Here is a 21,288-nt window from a genome sequence, read left to right on the forward strand (position 1 = left end):
AGCACAGAGAAGCAGCACAGGGCTCTTGGAGTGCCCAGAGGAGGGAGAGCTGTCAGAGCGATGGGCTGCGGCCATGGCACCGCTTTCTGCCCATATATTGAAAGCTCTAGGCTTGGCACAGAGAGAAAATCTGCACCGAGGGGCTGGGCAGATGTGGGAGATGGAGTACAGCATGTGCTTGGACAGCCTCACCCTGCCTTGTCTGCATGTTCACTTCTTCTGTTTAGCCTAAACTGATCTAAGGTGAGCAAAAAAGGCAGCACAGCGCCACGTCAGGAACCCTGATGACCCACGATTATAAAAGTCAGTATGGAAATGCAGGAGTGGAGTCCCACACTGTGCACAGGCTCAGAGGCAAGAGAGCGAGTGCTTCAGCAGTGACACAGTGATCCCGTGGAGCTTTCCCCCTTCCCACCCCTGGGAAGGGCATGAGGGAGCGCGGAGGAGTCCCGAAATACACCATCCTCCCTTCATATGTGTGTAAGGAATATGTGCCTAGGGAAGGTGGTGATGAAGGAGCGAGCACAGACCCCTCAGGACTGGGACGATCCTGCCCAGCACTCACCTGCCCGCTCTTCTTCCTTGCCTTTTCCACCGACTTCACGGTCAGCCCTGCCGCGGACAGAGCCGCAATTCGAGACTCGATGTCTGATATCTTTAAGGAGAGAAAAAAAAATAAACAAAACCCCCACGGGCAGGGCCTGGAAGACTCCCAGCCAGCTCTATTTGCTGCCACCAGCTCTCGGGGCTGCCCTCACCTCGCTCTCTGCCTGCTGCACCCGAGCGGCTGCCGAGGCCACTTTGTCCTCCAGCTCTGACAGCTCCGAGTCGGTCGTGCCGCCGTGCTGAGCCCCTTCCTCAAGCTCCACGAGGGTCGTCTCAAGCTGGTACGTCTTCCCAGCAGTCAGGTACACCTGAAACGCAAGAAAAAAAACAATCCACAACGTTGCAAGTTAACCTTCCTCCTCTTGAGCCCCAGACACAACAGCTCCTGCCGCTGTTTTATGACTGCCTTCCTGCCTTGCAGCACTGACAGCACCACTCCGTTCCGGCAGGGCTTTTCATCTCATTTCCTCCCTTCCCGAGGCTTTTTGAGAGCAATTACCAACCGGGTGATGCAGCAAAAGGCTCGAGGTGGATACAAGATGGAGCAAAACTCCGTGACCCCCTCGAGTAGCATCAGCATCCTCATGCCATGAGCCCAGAGGGGAGGCAGGCACCTGCGACCAGGCGTGGGCTGCCACGTCCCACGGGAGCAAGCTGGGAAGGAGATAAATTGATGCTCCAAATCTGGTCCTTCTTTTTTAAGGGTGTTTGTGTGGCTGGGTTGCTTGGGAGCAAGGTCAGGATTTGGGGGTTTGGTTTTGAGCAGCTTTGCACAGGAACTGCTCCAGGTATGCAGAAATGATGCCAGGCCCAGGCAGGGAAACACACGCATGTGGAGCACAGCACGGCACCGAGATGAGCTACGGGGTGTGGAACAGGGATGCGCGGCCGCTACGGGAAGCAACGTGTTGACTTTGCTGTTTAGATAAGAGGGTGAGAGGAGCACAACTATCTCCCCTAATAAAACCATGGCTTTTACTGCCACTTACCTCCTCCTTGGCTACTGCAAGGATGCGAGTCCAAGCAACGCAATTTAGGAGACATTAATTTGTCCACACGCATTGACATAAGAGGACCAAGTGGGTTTTGGCCACCATTTTGCTGAACAATCCCCAAACTTTGATACTGCTAATGCACATCCAGCTCCCCCAGTTCTATTTTTTTCTCCATTTTTGTCACGGGCCGAGAGCATGGGTCCCTCACACTGCTTCCACCTTTCTCCTTGGCAGCTCCTCCCCATTTTACATGGGAGGATCACGGGATCTTCATATACATATGGGGAACACACAGGCAACCTCTCCGATCCCTTAGTGTGCTGGCTAAACAAGAAATTTGGGAGGCTCTCTGCATTCCCACCCTGCTCCCAGAAAACTCTCGGGAACCTTACATTTTCTTCCAACTCACGGTACGCTTCGGCCAGCCCTTCCCCATCTTCCAGGCTGGGACGCTGCCCTCCGAGGGAGGCACAGGGCCCATTGCACTGGCTCTCTCCATGCACCGACTCACAGACCGCTTTCTCTGTGGCGTTTATGGCTCTCAGGACTTCGGCCGTGATTTCGCTCAAAGCCTGAGCCGACGACCTCTGCGAACGCCCAGCACAGCCAAAGCGGAGGGAGAGGAGGAGTAGGAAGGAAGGGGTGAAAAAAAAAAATAGAAGTTATCATTATTTTAACGTGTGCTGACGGTGTGCGAAACAGCGCGAGAGGGGGGTAAAAGGGGTATCAGGCCTTCGGGAGCTGGAGAAAGATGGAGATGAGATAATTAAAGGGCTTGCATTGTTCCTGAAGGGCTCTCCAGCAGAGATGGAAGCGTGGCTAAAACAGAGCTTTGATCTCAGCTCATGCTTCTTTGGGGATGGCGTGACAAAGGGAATCACCTCGAAACGCGGGTGGGGAGCTGCCATTAGCACAGAGCTGCTGCCGGGCAGGCTCCCCGCGGCGCAGGAAGGCTTCAGAAAGGTTCCCAAGGGACCTTTCCTTGCCTGGAAGCAGTGCCATGGAGCTGTCAGACTGCCAAAGCGTCCGGCCACCTGAAGGTGTTACAGGAGGGGAGGACAACAGCTCTGACTTACAGCTTTACTCCTCCGGGGAAACCCATGACATTCTCTTACCCTTTTTCGTCCCAGGATGGCTGGTTCTGATGCTGCACTGGAAAAGTGTGAGATCTAACATGGCCTTACAGGCCTGAGCATGGATGTCAATAACAAAAAAAGAAAAGTATTGCATTGCCACATGGCCAGAACTTGGGGCTCATGTCCTCTCTTCCCACCCCAAGGAGCGCTGACAGCAGTAACGCTTGTAAGCGCTGCCTGCATTAGCCCCGTCGCTTGATCAGTCAGAAAGCACGTAAAATAAAATAGACCGAAAAAAAAATAGACCGAAGAAGCTCATCATCTCTCTCTCGGCTGATAATTCCCTAGAAACCAAGGAGATTGGGGTGATGTGTGCGCTGAAGACAAAGACAAACAGTTTTGTTTACAGCCGCACGGATTTCCAGGCAAGCCGCTCTGCGGAAAACCAGCCCGCTCCGTCCTGCTGGCACTTTTATCATTTTACGGTGCCTTCACTGTGCGGCGCCGAGCTTCACGTTTTCCCCTAGGAATGCCTGCTTTTACCGCAGCCTTCCCCCATTAGAAGACTTCTTCCCAACTACACAGGAGACTTGCACAAAAAAAACTCAGAATTAAGCAAAATCCAAACCTGGCTCTCAACTGAGAGGGTGCTGATGTTAATTAGGGCTCGTGCCCACCACTGATAAATGTACTCTGAGTTCTGGTCTGATAACTGCAGATCAAGTTTCTTTCACATCATCACTTTGTTTTCTAACAAGAGACACCCTCATAAATACCTCTAACAAACAAAAGGAAAGTGTAAGGAAGGTTGCTGTTAAAAAAAAATCTATGCTGCCACAGCCTCTAACCCAAACTGCTCCATCTACACGTCACTGCAGTCATTTCGAACCCAATGTCCCACAAACGTATTTCATGTTTTTTGCTCTAAGTGTTACCGTGATGCAAAAAAGCTGAATTTTTGTTTCCCTTGGCAGGTTTGCTTTTACTTGGGCTGTTGTAACTCAGCTGGGTCTCTGCTTCGGAGCTGAGCTGGGTGACTTCTGTGTTGCCCGCCTGACCCCACTGAGATGAGTGTGCCGGTATCCTCCCTGCTTCAGGGCTGCCTTTTCGGCAAAAAGTAGCAGAATTTAGGGCAGATCCAGAGAATCTGGGCTTCAATTTAAGAGGCACCAAATGGTCTCTCCTCCTGTTGCTGGCAGCAGGAGGCGATGGGAGGCAGCACAGTGCTCTAAGTGCAGGTGACACTGACCCAGTAGAGTGGAATTGGGACCCAAAATTTTGATTTGGGAGGTGTGGGATGAAACAAGAGGCACCTTGTAATGGTGCAAGGGAGGAAGGAACCAAATGTGGAGCCCAGAACAGCACAGGTAGGAGGGCACAGATCACCTTTCGAGCCTCACTGGCCATGTCATCGCTGGAGGAACTCATCTCTGGTTTCTTCACTCCTGTCTTTTCTTCACGCTCCTCTTCTTCGGAGGAAACTTCTTTGTCGCTGATGTTGCTGGCTAGCTCCTGCAGCTTCCTCTTCAGCTGCTCCTCCTCGGCGTTGGGATCGAGCTGGGGCTCTGGGGCTGGAGACTGAAAAGACAGCAGGGAAGGGACAGAAGGGACCTGTGTAAGTGCACGGTTCTACCGTGGGGACAAGGGTGTGCGTCTGGCTCCAGACACTCTCACCAAGACCAGCTGGGCATCCAGCACCAAAGGGGATCAGGAGCGCCCCGTGCCTACATCCCGCAGGCCTGCCCACCACCTCCTTCACCGAGCACAGGCGGTGGGGAGAAAAACAGTAAGTTTAGGCTGTCCTCCTCAAAATAAATACCATATGGGGCCCATGGGGAGCATTTCACAACAACCTGAAGATCCACCAGGTTAAGAGAAGCAGCCGTGCGAACCACCATCCCCCTAGGGAGCCTGGCTGTACTGCATCAGAGCCCCTAGGTGCTCCGGTTTGCAATGAGAAAACAGGCAGCACGTTTTCCCATAGGACAGAGGGCGTATTTCCACGCGGCCCTGTTATTACACACGATTCATTTTACCCGAAGAAGAAACCCATTAAACTCGCAGCAGTTAGAAGGGATCTCTGGAAGTTACTGAACTCACTGTCCCTCGAGTGAAGACGGGAATACAATTACCTGCATCATACCTGATGGCTTTTGTCTAAGCTGTTCTTAACAGCCTCGAATAATGGCATCTGCAGCAGGCAACCTTTCTCCCAGGCAACCTATTCCAGGGCCCTGCTATCCTTTCTGCTAGAAAGCTTCCCTTAATAGTTAACCCGAAGCTGTCCTGCGGCAGCTTACACCCATGACCTCTACCCTGATCTGCCGCAGACACGGAAACAAAGCTTTACTTCTCCCTGAAGCACCTTTCTACCTGCTTGGATACTTCTGTTCCCCTCACCCCTATCTTTTCTTTCCTGGGGTTAAACCACTTGGCATTTAAAGAATCCCATATATAATTTTTTTCTAGACCTCAGACCATTCTAGGTGTTCTGGTTAGGCGATCAAAGCCATGCTTTGGAGGTTTTGCTGATGGCTGCAGCTCTGCCAGCCTGGTGACACCTGCAGACATGCACACCTCCTACTCTGCAGGTCGGATTTACCGACAGAAACACTGAATGTCTGTTCCCGTTAAGAATTTGAGAGAGAATAAGAAATTGTATTGTTTTTTAGATGCCTGGGGGACTTCTCTGCAATTATCACTACTGAGCCATTTGTGGCCAGGGCACCTCATCCTAACGGGTTCACATGAAGGAAAAGAGAAGCACACAGTCTAAAGTTAGAAACCCCAAATCAATGTGAAGTGGCCTATGTTTCCACAGATTCTACATTGCTGCCCAACTTTAACTTAATTTAGCTGCTTTCTTCTGAGACTGATGGCATAGTAAGACAAGGGCAGGCCAGAGGAGATACAGAAATCCTTCTTGCCTCTGCTCTCTTACTCTAAATATTCTTGAAATTAGCATTTAATAGAGAACCAAAGCAAAACCCAGTTGTTTTCCTTGTGCAGAAAGGGCAGGGAAGGCAGGAGCTTGCATGGGGACCAGCTGATAGGAGGGGAAGGGACAGGCACCATCCACATTTTCTCCCCAGCTTTGCCCTGTTACCTCGGCAGAGCGCACCAGGATTTTTTCCTCCAAGCGGTTCAGCATGCGTTCGATTGCAGACATGCGTTTGTTGAGCTCATGAATCTAGAGGAAAGAAGAGAGAAAAGGAGTAGAGGACAGAGCCGCCGCCACTGCTAGGACGGCGGGAACACAGCCCAAGGCACATGCAACCAGCAGAACAAAAAGAGCAAGGCACCACCACCACGGGCTCCCCAAAGAAGTCACAGCAGGAGAGGAGGTTTGCAGAAGGGTTTACCCCATATGTCACTAAAATAAATATAATAAACTATAATAAACGCTCACCACCGGCCCCAGAGTGTCCCTTGATGTCCAGAGGCATCAGGATGTGACACAGCCAACTCTCTTCCCACCATTTTTGTACTGCCCCAAATTCAACTCAACATCAGTTTTCACTCCCTGCTATGACATTTTTCATGCAGCTAGTACCCCACCATCCCCTGCTGAATACAGCACTGGGAGAGGAAGACGAAGGGAAGAAGGAATTTCCCATCAAAAAATTCCAGATAGAAAATGTAAAACTGAAAGTTTTCCCCAAAATGCTTTGAAATTTTCTCACTTCTCAATGCTTTATCAAGATTCTTGCCCCTCTTTTCTCCCTTCCTCTTCCAGATGAAAAAGTGACCAGGAGAGGAGTCAGACAGACAAAATTCTGGAAATCAAAGAGAAATTGCTTTCTATGCTCAAGAGCCATGACAAATTTCTGTGGTTAAATCACTGCAAACATAAAAGGAAACTTTTTTTTCCTTCTTCCTTTAGAAATAGAAGTTTTGCTTTCTTCCAAAACAAGTCTTCGTCCTTTGATCAAAACAAATAAAATACAAATGATGAAAAATATTGCCCGTTTTACATAGATAAAACGCCACCTTCCACATTACTCGTGCTCTGAGTGGCTGCCTCCCATTCAAAAGGGAGCGAGCAGTAAATGCAATGAGTAAATGCAGCAACAAAGGGATGCGAGGGCTTTGCTTTGTTTTTATAACATTTCCATCCTCTCACTGAGTTTTTGTGCTTGCTGGTGTTTGATTAATTAGATCCTCACAACAGCTTGGAGAGATTGCATCTGCTTAAGTGAAGATGAATATAAAAACCTGACACTGGGGAGAGCAGAGCACGGTAATTACCGTCCTGGATTGAATGCATCCTCAAGCAGCATTAAGCCTCCAGGCAGGAAGCAATCCAGTCCAGCTGTAAGTGGTTTCTTGGTACTGTTGGGCCTGACTCTTGTGCCACTCCGGTGACAATGAGAGGTCTGCGATGGACCATAAAGCTCAGAAGAGGAGACCAACGTGAACCGAGCACCTGGTGCTACCTGCGCTATCCATACCGCGGCAGTTCGGGGAGGTCAGAGCATAATGCAGGGCTTGCTGTTAACAAGAACAGGAGCTGAAGAGCTTTTTTTCACGCTTCCTCACAAGCCAGGCTGGTTCCTATGCCTGATGCTCACTGTGCAACACAAGGTGCACCCCTTGGGGTGCATCCCCACCCTGCATGACAAAGGCTGCTGAACCCCGATCTCTGTTAAAAAGCTTAAATGAACAAACCAAAATAAATCACAGCCCATAAGCAAGACATCAGCTAGGGCAAATGGCATTTTTTCCAGAGAGTGAAGACAGGTTATTTTAGCAGAAGTGTTGCCTCCAGCCTCTCAGCTAACCAGGAGACATCTGGGAGAGACCCAAGACACCTAACAGAAGCTTTAAGTAAAGATAAAGGAGTCAGATTGTAGGAATCAGAGGAAAAGCAGCCTAAGACTGACATCAGAGCTTTGGAAATCCAGAGTTAAGATCCCTTTAAATCCACCAGAATGGCTTTTGGGGAGAGACCCAAACAGTAAAAAAGTTGGTTTTCCTTGTGGTTTGGTCCTGTTCAGGACCAAGACCTGGGCCTCTGCTGAAACCGAATGTTTTTGTGTGGGAATGAGTTTTTCCCAGCTCAGGGCTTCTTTTCAAGTCTCATCAGATTTAAGAGTTGTTTTTTGTTTTGGATTTTATTTCAACACCTGCAGCTCCTGGAGTCGTAGGACTAGTGACCAGTCTCTGGTTTTGTTACCAGAAAATTTAAGTTTCTTCTGTTAGGGACTGAAAAGCATGCTCCTGCCAGAGTTAAAGCAAAAGAGATCTTCAGATCAAACACATTTTGATGAACTTGCACCCAAAGCAGTTGTAGCGAAGAGGGTTTTCATCTGTGGGGTGGAAGTGACACAGGACAAAGAGATGTGCTCTCCATCTCTCGAAGCCTTCAAAAGACAACAAGGTATCTGTCAGGAAAACATTGCCTTTGAAGCAACAGGCTATGGGATGCGATACAGGATTAACTCGTGTTCATAAAGATGCTTCTGGACCCTACAAGGCACAGTCTTGAACCACCAGCTGGGAGCCATCTAGCACTGAAACCTGCATTTTCCTCCCTGCCTGCTGTGGAATTGCAAACTAGCTCCGAGGTTTGAAAGATGTTCTCTCTTCTTTGGGCTTGTACCTGGCCTCTCCTGGGCCAACAGTGACAGCAACACGTGTGTTGTTCCAAAGTTAATGGGCCAGCATGGAGCCTGGTTTCTTCCTGCTGGGCCAGGGGAAGGCTCTGCGGGACGTGGTTGCTAGCTGTAAATGCATCAGCAGCATAAAGGGCAGGAAGGATGAAGAGCTATTTAAGCTAATGAACGGTGTTGGCATAAGAACAAATGGGGCTGAATTGGGAATTAGAAGATGTCTCATAACCATTAGGGTGACGAGGTGCCACAGCAGCCTTCATACTGGTGTGATGGAGCAAAACACAGAGCACACCGGACCGCGCTTAAGCAAGGGCTTGCGGAGGCGATGAAGGAAGTCATCTGAAGCACTGGTAGGAATTTGGCCCCATTTCCCCACTGCAAAGCACTGTGCACATTTCATGCCTAACGTACCGTGGCCTCATTAAGGACACCTAGTCCAAGGTTTTTCTATTTACTGGGGACTGAAAAACGGAGCACATTCACTAATTTGAACATACGCTGAGAGAAAGAAAAGGAAAGGAAAGGTTTCTCCCTGCTTAGGTACACGAAGCATGGTGATAAGGGATGGCTGCAGTTACAGACCCCCTACCCATTGCCAAAAACAGGGTCCAGGATGGCAGAATCACCCCTGTAAGCAGAAACCAGCAAATTTCTTCCCCATATATCTGTGTAGTCAAGCACCAATGTGCATTTTGCTGCTGAAGAGGGCTGAGGGAGGCTTTACCATTCTTACCACTGACCTTTCTCAAAGGTGGCGTCAAGGACTGCAGGTCCTTATTTACAATTAAAACACAAGCTCACAGCCCTTTCGACACCCTTCTGTAGACTGTTCTCCTATTCTCATTCAGGGGAGAGACGTGGCAGGTTGGCCTGACCCAGTCCTGCCGGGGCTGGAACACTCCAGACCATGAAAGAAAAGGATCTCAAGGCTGATTACATCTCCAAGCCTCGGCCTGATCATAAAGCCCCGACACATTTAATTGAAGAAAGGGGACATGCAAAACTATAGGTAGGTTGCAGTTTGATGGGGACAGACTGGAGAATTGACAGCATTGAAGGCAAGCTTGTTACTGCAACAATAGCGTGTACAAAGGGAAACGCCAGCACTTGGCTTTCTCCCAGCCATGGCTGCTGAAGAGGAAAGGCTGGAAGGAGGCCTTGGGAAAGGTCCAGAGTGCTCCTGTGTAAACCTAACGGGGCAGAGAAACCACTCTTCTCCCTCGCCATGAGGGAAGGACGAGCCCTAAATGCACCTCCAGGCCCCAGGCGTGCTCTGTGTGTCACGGCCATCTTCGCAGGTCCCCACAGCACAGGGGGCAGAGCGGGGCCTTGGGCCTTCGTCTCGCTGGTGCCACCCGGCTGTGACAAGAGGACAAGCCAGCTCCTAGGTCATCCCCCATCCCACCACCTTGCTTGGCAAAGTGTAATGGCCACACTCCTTGCTCCCCTGGATCCTGAAGAGAGAAGGATCCGGAGCATGCAGGGAGCTACAATCCCTTTTGGGCCCGCACCTGGCAGGCGCCAATGCCAAACTGCACCTCTGCGGAAGGGGGCAATGATTTTGTGCAAATTTATTGTGTGTTTTGTGGTTATTTGTGGGTCTGCTTCACCTCTGAGCCACATCTGGCAGATAACAAGCGTGGTTTGTGGCAACAGAGGCTTGGCCACAGCCGTGGTCTCACAAGGGGCTCTGCAGCCTGCTCAATACCTGGTTTCCCGAGTGGCTGATGTTCTCCTGGGAAGAGGCTCTGCTCCGGCGTTTCACATGGTGGGGCAGGTAGGAAGGGACCTTCTGGGCTCCATTCACATCCTCATCAGAGGTGTCCATGTCTGCAGAGTACGGGGACCGGGGCTGCTCGCCCCAGGGGCTGCCTTTTGGAGAGAGAAGGCTTCAGTAAAAAGATCCCAGAGACTCATACGAACTCCTGGACATCAGTCCCATCCCTAAGACAAACAAATACCCAGTCCCTTCTCCAGGTTACTCTTTCTGTCCTTTGTCAGTGTTGCAAGTAGGGCTGCTGAGATGGAGCTGGGAACAAGGAGCATCATCCTTGCCCACTCATGCCCCAAACAGCTGTGCCCTAAAGCAAAAACTGACAGTGCCTTTTCGATTTTGTGGCAGTCCAGGTTTGGACACAGCCTTTCCTTCATTCAGGTGCTGGTAAGTTATTTATCTCAGGGGTACCAGCCTAGGATGAAGCATTTAAAATAGCAGACCCAACACCTTTTAAAGGAGGATTTCAAATGAGATGAGAACAATTGCAGAAAAGGGAATTAACAAGCCTGAGGGCCCTGCTGACTTAACAGTCCAGAGGGGCTCAGAGTGGGGATTTAAATGGTACAGATTAAGGTTTATCCAGTGTTTCCCAGTGCTCTGGAAGTCAAACACTGGAAAATATAGCCAGGCAGTTTGAGACCCAGAATGATATGTTCCACAGCTGCCTATGCAAATGATGGCATTCAGTCCTCCTGGCTCTGCTGTCACAGCAGGAGACAGTGGTAATAAAAGGCAAATTCTGTGCCCTCATTTGTTAGGGTATTTATAAACCACAGACCCCACAGCCTGCCCGTGCAGCCAGCGACCAGGATTTTGTTGGGGACAAAACCAGCCCATTACAGCCAAATAACTTCAGCTGATTCTTTAGTGAATAAAAAAAAAAAAAAAATCAGTCTTGACACTCAAGCCTTTTAGTCACTTTGACGTTGTTCAAAAAGCCATTTGCGTTTTGGTCCAACTGCTCTTGCAGCCACCTTTCCCCAGAAGGAGAGAGGAGGAGTCCAGCCCCACACACCTACCAGGTTTTGTATTTCTTTCCAGGCTCCTTCTCCGTGAATTGATGGTGAGATGAACCTCTGTGCTGAAGAGCTGCTCTGGAGGGCTTGGGTGCTGTTCCTGTTCTTGCAAGATGTGGTGGAAGACCGCTGCCAGACCTGCTTCCTCCACCCTGTGCTCTTGGGGGGCATCTTCAGCCGAGCTGGGGAAACCTGGGAAGGACTGAGAGGCAAGGATTGCTGTTGGGCTGCTGCCAGTGGGGGCTCCTCTCCCTTTCCTAGCAATTCCTGGCTTTGTCCTCCAATACATGCACGGGCTGATCTTTTATAATGCCAGTTTTTAACAATCCAGCTTAAAGGCCTCTTAACCTTGCTGCTCAAAACTGCGCAATACTCAGGATCACTGCCAGGGGGCACTGTTAATTTTTATGAGAAATAGGTATAGAGTCCCTGAAGCTAGGCAGGAAAAACCTTGGTCCCCGAGATCCACTTTTTTAAAACACTGTGCCCTTTTGCTTACTAAAATAATAACGAGCTTCTGCTCCACAAATAGTCTGCGAATGATAAATTGGATTCAGATCATCTTGGCAGAGGTCAGCCCTCCCTAAATGTTAAATCCCGCAGCACAAGGGCAGGTTTAGATAACGAAAGAATGAATCTACTTCCTTCCCCCAAACTCGTATCAATTTATGTGGAATTGTGTGGATTGCCTTTTTGTTTGTCTGTTTTAAAGCCTTTGTTACGTGTCTCAGAACATCTTAGCTCTAGCTAGGAGCAGAGTTTAAATTATCACATCCTGGGGTCAGGCACCCGGGTGCTAGCACAGCAGGCGTGGGGCCCTGACAACACGGCTCCCTCCAGGGTGCACCGGGCTCCTTTCTATGCCCCTCTTGCGGGGCTGACACTCAAACCCTACGTCTCCAGTGCCACCACGTGGGAAAAACAGCCCCAGACTAGACGGTATGATGGGAGAGCCGGCTGTTTTTTTTTTTCTTTCCTGTCTCTTGACTAGTGAATGTTCTGTTTCCAAAAGCTAGCTGGAAATTAGAGTGTCCCATAGCCCTAGAACAACACAAGGAAACAGCTGCCTGCAGAGATCAGCCGAGGGATCTGAAGGGAGAGATGCAGAAAATCTCTTGGTATCTCATATGACTGATCATCCCACTCCGCTCAGCTGTCCTAACTTGGCAAAGGACTTGGGATGGGAGAGGATACAGCAAGGCTCTAGGGAGGATCGGCACCGCTGCCTCTCAGAACCACCAAGCAGCTGCAAGGCTGGCCGAGGAGGTGGCAGAGGCGGTGAGGAGGAGGAGAGGCAGAAGAGCAACCCCACCACCCCCCCAGTACCTGGAAGCCATCAGGGCTGATTGGTGCTGGAGAAAGCTGCGCAGACTGGCGGCGAGACTGGGAAGAGTACTCCGAGTCCAGTTCGAAATCAAAGGGATGGACAGACAGAAGGCGCTTTGTCTTGCGCATCTTAGCATGGAAAGTGCGAGAAAGGAGAACTCAGCATGAACCACAGCTGGTCCTGAAGAAAACGATCCTCGTCTCCTCAGTCTGCCTGAATCTGTGCACAGGCCAAGGTGAGGCTCATGATTTTTCTGGAGAATGTTTGGGTCTCAGGATTGTCCTGTTTCCAAGGAGCCGGGTGTACAGGACAGCACGCGCTTATACTGGAGTCAAGGAAAAGCAGGCTCCTGATTTCCACAGCTCTGGATCAGGACTGTGGCCATCAACAGGCAGAGAGAGACTCTCTCCCGGTTTATAAATGCTCAGTGGGCAAGCTGAGCAATTTGACCCCTCAAAGAAGTCCAGAAGCTGCTCTCAGGTCCTGCAGCACCTCCCTGCCTTCAGCCAGGGATGCTGTGGGTGAGATCTCCCCATGTCTGCGAGGTCTTTGGGTGCCTTGGGGCAGGAGTGGCTTGGACAAGCCCCTAAGACTTCAGAAGGGTAGATGAAAAGTGAAGTACTGAGGGTGTGAAGTGCAGCACATAACCATAGGCTGGAACAGTGTGTGTGTAACAGGAGGTATGTAACATTAACAGCATTTCAAAGAAAGATTTCATGCGTACTGCAAAGACAGATACACTTCCTAGCAGGAACAGAAAGCCACCACCACCCCCGGCAGGTCAGCAGCAGTCAAGGGCACAGAGCGAGGCAGAAGGGGTGGCAGAAGGAAAGGCTTACCCTGCTGTAACATTCTGCTTCGGCCCCACGAAGGGCATCGTCTTCATCATTGCTGTCATCCCCAATGCTGCTGGCACGGAGCTGGCATTCACCTGGAGGGAGGAGAGTGGCACGCTGTGCAGGGGCAGCTCAGCACCCTACCCCTGGGGCAGGCGAGTCCCTACCACATCATACCTTGCTTCTCCTCTGGGATGAAGAAGTCCACGCCAGAAACACCTCTCTCAGTTAATTTGGTTTTGGCACACTATGCCAGAGCACAGACATTGCACAAGTAAAAGGGGAGAGGACACAGGATGGGAAGGGACTGGAATTTCTCTCATCCTATCAAAAGGCAAAGTTGACCAACCCTTTCCTCCTAATGAGCAAAACCTAAACCCACAAATTCAGTGCGTTCGCCGCAAATACAGCCAGCTTTAAGCGTACAACGTAGACGCACTGAGATCGTGATGAGTGCTGGCAAGCTTCAAGTCTGGCTGTAACCAAAAATCCCTGTTGTGTCAGAACCCACCCTTGGGAGCCCCAGGTGCACTGCAGGGCAGGAGCCGAGCAGTGGGGAGACGTCCTCCTTGTCCCAGGCACTCCCAGCAGCTCTGCAGCGCACAGCCAGAGGCTGGGAAAAGGAGGAGACAGCAGCAACCTCTCCTGAACTGCAAGCTGCATGCTGCAATTCTCTTTCCAACTTACTGTTGATGTCTGGCAGGCTGTAAACTCTGTCGTGAAGACCTAAATGAGAAGAAAAAATGGGAAAAATAAATACATTTTCTCCAGGTCATTTGCACAGAACAAGACTCAGAGCTGCAGTACACCAGAGTTCTCAGTCTTAACCATCACAAGGCACAGTCATGAAAAGACTTTAGAAGGAACAAAACACGTACTCGGAGACAGAACTTGTAAAAAAAAAAAATCAAAAAGCTCATTGCCACCACTTCCCCAGTCCTAATGAAACACATCATAGGCTGGGAATGCAGCAGGAGGGGAAGCCACAGCAAACAATTCATCCTCCTTGCACCGTGCTATACTTCTGCAAGCAGCGTCCTGCGAGGATGTTCTTGCTTCCTCAAGGGTCAAGCCTTGTTAACGAAGCAAAGACAAAAAAAAATCACCTGCCTTTGTGAAAAAGAAGGCAGAATCTCAATTTAAAGAAGTCTAAAACATTGTTATCCTCAAACTGGGGTTGGTTTTCCCTAGGATTGTCCTTGCTTTGTGGTCTGATGAATTCTCACACTGTGTAAATTTTTTCTCAGCCCTTTAATTTCGTGTTTGCTGCCTCTATCCTCCATGCTCTTCGTGATATCTCTGCCACGAGTGGTCTGGACAGAAAAACGATTGGACTGACTGAATCAGCTCATATTGATGGTATTTGTGCAGACTTTTCCAGTGCTTCTCATGGTGGGAATAAAGTCCACATTGGCTTTTCAAGGAAATGGACAAAGCAGTGCAGCAGCTGTTTGTATGGCAGCTAGCAGCTATCCAGTAAATAATAGCACATTAACAGCAGCTTTCACCACGTGTTTATACACTGTCAGACCGGTCTCAGAAATCCTGAAGGTCCATGGAGCTCAGAAGAGTACAGAAATTGTGACAGGCAGTTCGCTAATTTTGATACATCTTTGTCTGTGCCAGAGCTCCATCAGACTGCCTGTAAAAATCGTTAGATCACTGGGAAAAATGAGTGCTGGCTCTATGCACCCTCTGCTTTTCGGACCTGGAGGTTGTTCTGGCTGCTTTTGCCAGGCAGGCAGAAGTCACAGCCGGAGCAGAGGATGCCGGAGACAGGTTAAAAGCCTGAAAATCACTGCCACCTGCTGACACGCACGCTGCTGTATACCCACAGCCGTCACTTCCCCTCTCCTGTGAGGACACATTTTACTCCTCGCCCTCAGCAGACTCCCAGCAGGAAGGTGTTTTGCCTAAAAATCCCGAGGGCCTGGTGTGGCTGTGGCGGGTTCTGTGCCTGCTGGCCGTGCACGCCAGACAGACACGGCTTCACCTCGCCGCCGACACAGAGCTAAAAACCCATCACATCTCCCACGGAGCAAGCCCGGGGGCTGTTTGCGGGCAGCCAGCACATCTGATAAGCAAATTCCTTGCCCAAGGAACGCAAGGCAAGGTGAGAGAATTAATCGTTGCTGGAGACAGAGCTCAGGCTTCTTACCCGTAGGTTTCAGTGGTATCACCCCAGCGCTCGCCCTCACCTAGAAATGCCGAGTTGTCCCGCTGCCCTGGCTGCAGCCTGCCGTAGAGGGACTGCAGCACCTTGGCGCTTCCAAACCTCTTGAATCGGGACCGCACGTGCTCGTAGTACCACTCCAGGGACCCGATCTTCACAATCCTGCTCCAAGAGGGGAGAGAGGGTGATGAGCTAGCCTCCCATCGCCACGGGGCTGGGAGGACTGCATCACCCCAATTCCCTCGTCACCCAAGTGACCCCAGACAGATTTTCTCCCCGTACCTGGAAAGGCGGCAGGGGTCGCAGACCCAGCCCTGCTCCTTCTTGTTGTAACGGCTGCAGCTCTTGCAGGTGTAGAAGTGGCAGTCCAGGCACTGCCTCTTGCTGTTCAGCAGGAATTTGAAGGGCTGCAGGCAGTGGACGCAGTGGGTTTCGTTGAGGTGGGACTGATTTGTCAGGAACGCCCTCTTGCTGCTTTCCTGGTCGATCTTGCACTTCAGCTCCCTGCAGAAAGACCCCAAAGCAGAGGGACAAGCATTATGTGGTGGGCAGTAATATAACGTAATCTCACCGAGCTCTGCCACCTCTCACGTGGCAAACTCCATAACCCTCGATAATTTCAGGAAATGATTTTCCAGGGAGCACCCTGAGCCCCACAGCTTGTGGAAAAAAGCTGCAGGACAAATCTAATTAATGACAAATCAGGGGTTAAATACGCGGAGTCGAGCAAAGTGGCGGGCTCTGGATTCAGAGCAGGTTACAATCTTAGATTAAGGAGAATTAAGAGAGGTGTTGATCCAGTCCCTCGGTGCTAAATTCAGCACAGATTTATATCAAAGACAGGATGCTTGTGCAGTGAGGTTCTGGCCGCAGCCGGTGGAGATGCTCGTGATGCTCCCGTGAAAGCCCAGCTAATGTGAACAATTTGGGGAGCATGTCCTCTCTGCCACCAGAGCTGGCTATCAGGGCTGGTCCCCATGCAGGAAGGACCCTCAGCAACAGCCAGGGCCATCCAAAACACACATTTCCACCCACCTGCTCAGAGCAGGGGCCGAAGGCTCTGCCTGAAGGCTCTCTGTTTGTTCTCTGCACCAGCCCAAATATGTTTGCCTTTGGGGCTACGGTTGCGAGACGCTGTTTGACTTGTAGGGAAGGTCCTACAAGGCTTGTTTTCCGCCTAGGCAGGGTTGGAAGCTGCCTATTCCAGAGCAGAAATCAGCCTGGGCCACACACCTTGAGCAAGCAGCAGGCTTCATGAGGTTTCTGCTGTACCCGGCTGCCTCCACCATCACTAAGTTTTCCTCCAGGGCTTTGCCATGGAGAAACGAAGGCAAAACATAAGACAAAAGCTCTGCCAAGTCATTGCCAAGTGCCACTCGTGCCCCTCCTGCCATCCAGATCCTTGCACCAGGATTAGGTCTATTATTAGATCAGCTCTATTTCTTTTTCTTTTTCCCCATGGAGATTTTTAAAACCAGCTTGCTGCCAGCACACCATTCACTGTTATGCTGGGGCGGCTCCAGCTTACATTAACCGAGGCTCTGGAACACGTAAATCGGTATAAAGACCCAACTGGGCATCTACTTTTTGATATTCAGATGCTCACTGTCCTAGCAGTGTTGCTAGCAACACGGTGCTAATGTTAAGCAGTAAATTTCTATGGGAATACCAAAAACAAAGCAAACCCAAACAGAAAACTCACGATGCTGCAGACTGTGCCAGCCCTACAAACCAGCTTCTAGACACACAGCTCAAGGAAACAGACACTTTTAACCCTTTTTCTCTGTATTTTGTTTTATACAGGCATGCTCCCTTCCTCGTCCACCTCCGTGGAGGGGCAGAGCTGCAGGAGCCGAGGACACCCACTGCCATGCTGTGTTCTGCAATCCCCCCCGGCAGGCGAACCAGTTTTCCCGCCAGCTGTCATCAAATCTCCCAGTTAATTGCACCAGCAAGCCAGCGAGGCTCCCAGGCGCTCCTGCATCTCATGAAAAGGGGATTTTTCAAACCTACTTGCTTCTTCTGCCGCTGAAATTGATGCTGATTTCTTCCAGAGCGAGCATCCTAGGGGAAATCCCTAGCAAAGGATGACTCTCCGCCCCTCACCCTTCCCTTGTGATCCAGTGGAGGAATCATCTCTATCAAACACCCTGTTTGTAAGGGTATGAACATACATCCATTTGCTGTTCTGGTGACTTTTGATTCTTTTTCCAACCATTTATGGTTCCCTAAAACTTTCCCAGAGTGGCACACACAACATATTTAAGCCTACTGGCAACAGGTTCAGTTATTTCTCAGAGATTCTATAGGACCCCATGGGCTCCCAGGACCCACTAAATTGCTGACTGCCAATCTCCCACAGTAAATACTGTGACATCTGCCAGACCCCACGGTGTGGGTACTCACTCCAGCCGTTCCTCCTCTTTCTTCCGCAGGTCGAAGTCCCTCCGAACCACCTCCCAGACGTGCCTGGCCTCCTCATCGGTCAGCTTGGAGAGATCCAGCTTCCTCCCCATCTCACACTGGCGAGTCTGAGTGACAAAAGCAGCCACATCACGGAGCTTAAAACGCCTCCCCAGGGGAAAAAAGGGAGGAAAGCCGCGGGGCTTGGCACGGGGCTGAGCATCCCCTGGTGTGCCAGCTCGCCCGGAGCAACCGGCTCCAGCACACCAGGTCCCGCCAGCCTGCCCCAGCACCTCCTCTGCACTCCCGAGCCTCTGCTCCTTGCAGTATTTCGACCCTTAAACCCATCATCCTGCACCTACAGTCTTGAGTGGGGAACAAAAAGCACCTTGGGGTGCTGTCACCAGCATGACCATGCCAGAAACAGGCCTCCTGTATTCATCAGCTGCTCTCCCAGCGACCAGGAGAAGCTGAGCTTCACTTGTAACAAACAGCTTAATTTGGACATGGTGCTCCCCTCATTTACAGTTATCAAGAAAAGATGGTTTGACAGGATTAAAAGAAAAACAAAGCACTTCATATAGATGAAGGAATATATTTAAATTGCAATAATCCAATTAGCAAAGCTGGTCTTGTTATCATACTTGCTGTTCCCTCTCTGGGTAAAACATTGTGTTTTAGCACAACATTCAAGTACATTAAAAGAAACCCATTCTTTATCTCCATCGGAGCAATGCTAGGCACACTTCGTTTCCCTTGACAGGTATCTTGTCAAAAAGCAAGCCAGCAGGAGCAAAGGGGAGAAACATTCAGCCGGGTGGGAGCAGGGAAGGATTTTTGAAGGGGGTTTTCTACCCCACCAACTCTCCTGAAACAAAGATTAGGCTGAACTCTATGAACAGAGCAACAAGAGGATTTTTGAGTCCCTACCTGGAGGAATTTGGTGCAGAAAAAGCAGTTGTTAGAGACGCTGAGCTGCAGAGGAGGAACACAGGAGCCCCGCTGGAAGCCATGCACTGATGTCCAGCGCAGACTCGGTCCCACAAAGGCAATTAGTTTTTTGGCAGGGGCAGAGGCGAGCCGAGCTGCCCTTACGTAAGCTTATTTGAAAGCCCCACTGAATCCGAACAGCAAAGTGGGTCAATAGACACCAATTAACATCACAACGAGACCCTGTTCCAGGGCCTTTCAGTGCAAGCACGGACGGGATCTCAGATTTGGGTTTGCACCCGTTGGGATGCAAGAACAAGGATGCAAGGACAAGGATGCACTGACATGTGGCCTGCTACACAATGACAATGTAAAAATAAAATAAAACAAAATAAAAATACAAGCATACCTAAGCCCCCACACCCCCGGAAAGTGCTGTTTTAGCCAGAAAAACATCACATGGGCAGCTTCTTGGAGGCAGGTCCATAGATAGTCATAAATCTTGGGAACCACATTATTTTAGGGAGACTCCCCCCACCCCAACTCAATGTACCAGCCAAAAAAGGAGGATTTTTTTTTTACCTCTTTCAAGGCAGTTTGCTGAGTTTTGCAGAGGTTCAGATGCAGACTTTCGGCGATCACAGCTTCTGCATGGGAAAGAAAATTAAATCTGCCTGACCGCAGCTGGTTCCCCTGTCATCGCTTCCTCCAACAATTATTCACGTGGGCTCCTGAATCTTGTGAACTGATGTAAAAAAAAATAAATCTATCCAAACAACGGAACCACACAGAGAGATGCTATCACGTGTCATGGGGCCAGACAGCATGACATGAAGTTCACCAGTGCTTGCTTGCGGCGACCATGCATGCACGGGGTGGGAGTTAGGAGTGGGAATGCGAGGCAGGAGGAGGGTTTTTTTTTAATGTGTTCAAGCTCTTGGGTTTGGTCCTCTTGGGGACCGGAGTGGCAAAATGGAGAGGGAAGTGTTACGAGCTAAGCCCCTCCTAATAATTCAGGTAAGGGTAAAGTTTGGGCTCAGTTTGTGATTTTTGGCCTTGTCAGATAATAAAGGGATGGGATTTCGGGGGTAGGTTCCCTAAGAGAAGCATTCCTTCAGGGCTGCTCTTTTAAGCACGGTATTAATGTGAGCTGTTAACTTTGCATTTCTTGGCTGTCATTTATAAAATCAACTGTAAACTGATACAGAGCACAAGTGGCCTGGGCCTTCTCCGGTGTGTTTTCTGATAACTGGAAGCAAACCCATCCTCCGTGAGCAGATTTCAACAAGCTCACTGGATGAGATACTGCTCACTTATCTCCACAGACAGTGAATCCCACCCCAGTGAGCCTACCAATGCTCTCACTCCTGATCCTTGTTTTTCACCTGGTAATTCTGGGCACTTCCTGGCCAAACCAAGGGACAGAACAGGTTATTTTTAAAAGAATAATGAAGTTTGATTTTCCAAACTTCTGCCCCAAGTGCTGCAGAGGGAACTTGCACAGGCTCTTCTACAAAGACCTCTTATCTTCCAACCCCAGCACGCCAGAGCAAAACAAGAAGGACAGGGAAGGGGTGTAATATGCCTCTGCTATTTCTGTATGTGGCCCACAAGGGATTTTTTTTTTTCTATTAATACGACCGTTTAATTACTTTACTGCATGACCACAGCTTGTTTGGATGCTGCCAGGACGACCCCGACAGCCTCGCTTAAAGAAAGTGGCCTTTCAACATTAATTATCAATTAGAAAACAACAGTCACAGGATCAGAAAAAAGATGTTCATGGAGTGTCATTTACAGGGTGGAATTTGGATTTCAAGGGTTTTTCCCTAATCATGTGAGCATTACAAAGCTGGGTGGTGGAGCAATAGGATGCATGACCTCTCCCTTCTCTTATCTAACCAGATTTTTCCAGTGTGGATCTAACCAGATTTTTGATGAATTATGCTACAAGCCTGCTGTCTACCTGACCTGAGAAGTGCTGCGTTGCCCGCAGAGAGGTCTAAGCCCCAAAACATGATCCAAGTTCACTGCGTTGCCCATGTTCCCCTGCCAGTCCTGCACCCAGTCCTAACCCCTTTCAAATCAACGTGAGCTCAAGGCCATTTCAGACACAGGCATTTCAATGGCTTATGTGCTGCTACAGCAGGAGAAAACCAAGTTTTGTGCTCAGCAGGCTGCACCAGGCGTGCACAAATCCTGCTATCGTCTGGGCGACGAGGTGTCAGAACCTGGCTCTGGGGGAGTTCATCGACAATTTTAATGCTGATCACGCATCTTAGGAGTGAAATACTTGGGGACTGGGCCACAGGAACTTGAATGGGTCACAAAATTTAGGGTGGAGGAGCCTGCTCGCTCCACAACGCTGCGGAGGTGGCCACAGGCTTTGCCAGTTGCTTTGGGAACAGCTGGGGCCCTGAGCACCTACAGAGATGCAAAGAAGATCCCGTTTACCAGGTGGGGACGCTAACTGGATGTTCCTGTTCCGACAATTAGCAGGGGCGCAAACGAACTGTGCTCAGGCAAAGGGCTCT

At 50.0% G+C, this 21,288-nt stretch overlaps 1 protein-coding gene across 10 annotated transcripts in view; it reads right to left on the minus strand.

Moving 5' to 3' along the window:
- MLPH (melanophilin) overlaps nucleotides 1-21,288 on the minus strand; it is a 33,977-nt gene that overhangs the window by 2,005 nt on the left and 10,684 nt on the right. For 5 of the 10 annotated variants that reach the window (XM_066999854.1, XM_066999852.1, XM_066999855.1 and 2 more), the window contains 14 exons: nucleotides 19,337-19,401; nucleotides 17,828-17,952; nucleotides 15,704-15,925; nucleotides 15,447-15,583; nucleotides 13,936-13,974; nucleotides 13,252-13,343; nucleotides 12,412-12,540; nucleotides 11,089-11,287; nucleotides 10,001-10,164; nucleotides 5,784-5,867; nucleotides 4,064-4,255; nucleotides 1,994-2,188; nucleotides 759-914; nucleotides 566-655 (listed from right to left, as the gene is read on the minus strand). In XM_066999854.1, the coding sequence (XP_066855955.1) occupies nucleotides 566-655; nucleotides 759-914; nucleotides 1,994-2,188; nucleotides 4,064-4,255; nucleotides 5,784-5,867; nucleotides 10,001-10,164; nucleotides 11,089-11,287; nucleotides 12,412-12,540; nucleotides 13,252-13,343; nucleotides 13,936-13,974; nucleotides 15,447-15,583; nucleotides 15,704-15,925; nucleotides 17,828-17,937 (1,809 nt within the window). In that variant the 5' untranslated portion in view covers nucleotides 17,938-17,952; nucleotides 19,337-19,401. Of the gene's footprint in view, nucleotides 1-565; nucleotides 656-758; nucleotides 915-1,993; nucleotides 2,189-4,063; nucleotides 4,256-5,783; nucleotides 5,868-10,000; nucleotides 10,165-11,088; nucleotides 11,288-12,411; nucleotides 12,541-13,251; nucleotides 13,344-13,935; nucleotides 13,975-15,446; nucleotides 15,584-15,703; nucleotides 15,926-17,827; nucleotides 17,953-18,754; nucleotides 18,893-19,336; nucleotides 19,474-21,288 lie in introns of those variants that run through there. The other 5 variants (XM_048058576.2, XM_048058577.2, XM_066999859.1 and 2 more) reach the window with 5 other exon arrangements.

The sequence above is a fragment of the Anser cygnoides genome, chromosome 6, assembly GCF_040182565.1.
Source record: "Anser cygnoides isolate HZ-2024a breed goose chromosome 6, Taihu_goose_T2T_genome, whole genome shotgun sequence".
NCBI classification, from domain to species: domain Eukaryota; kingdom Metazoa; phylum Chordata; class Aves; order Anseriformes; family Anatidae; genus Anser; species Anser cygnoides.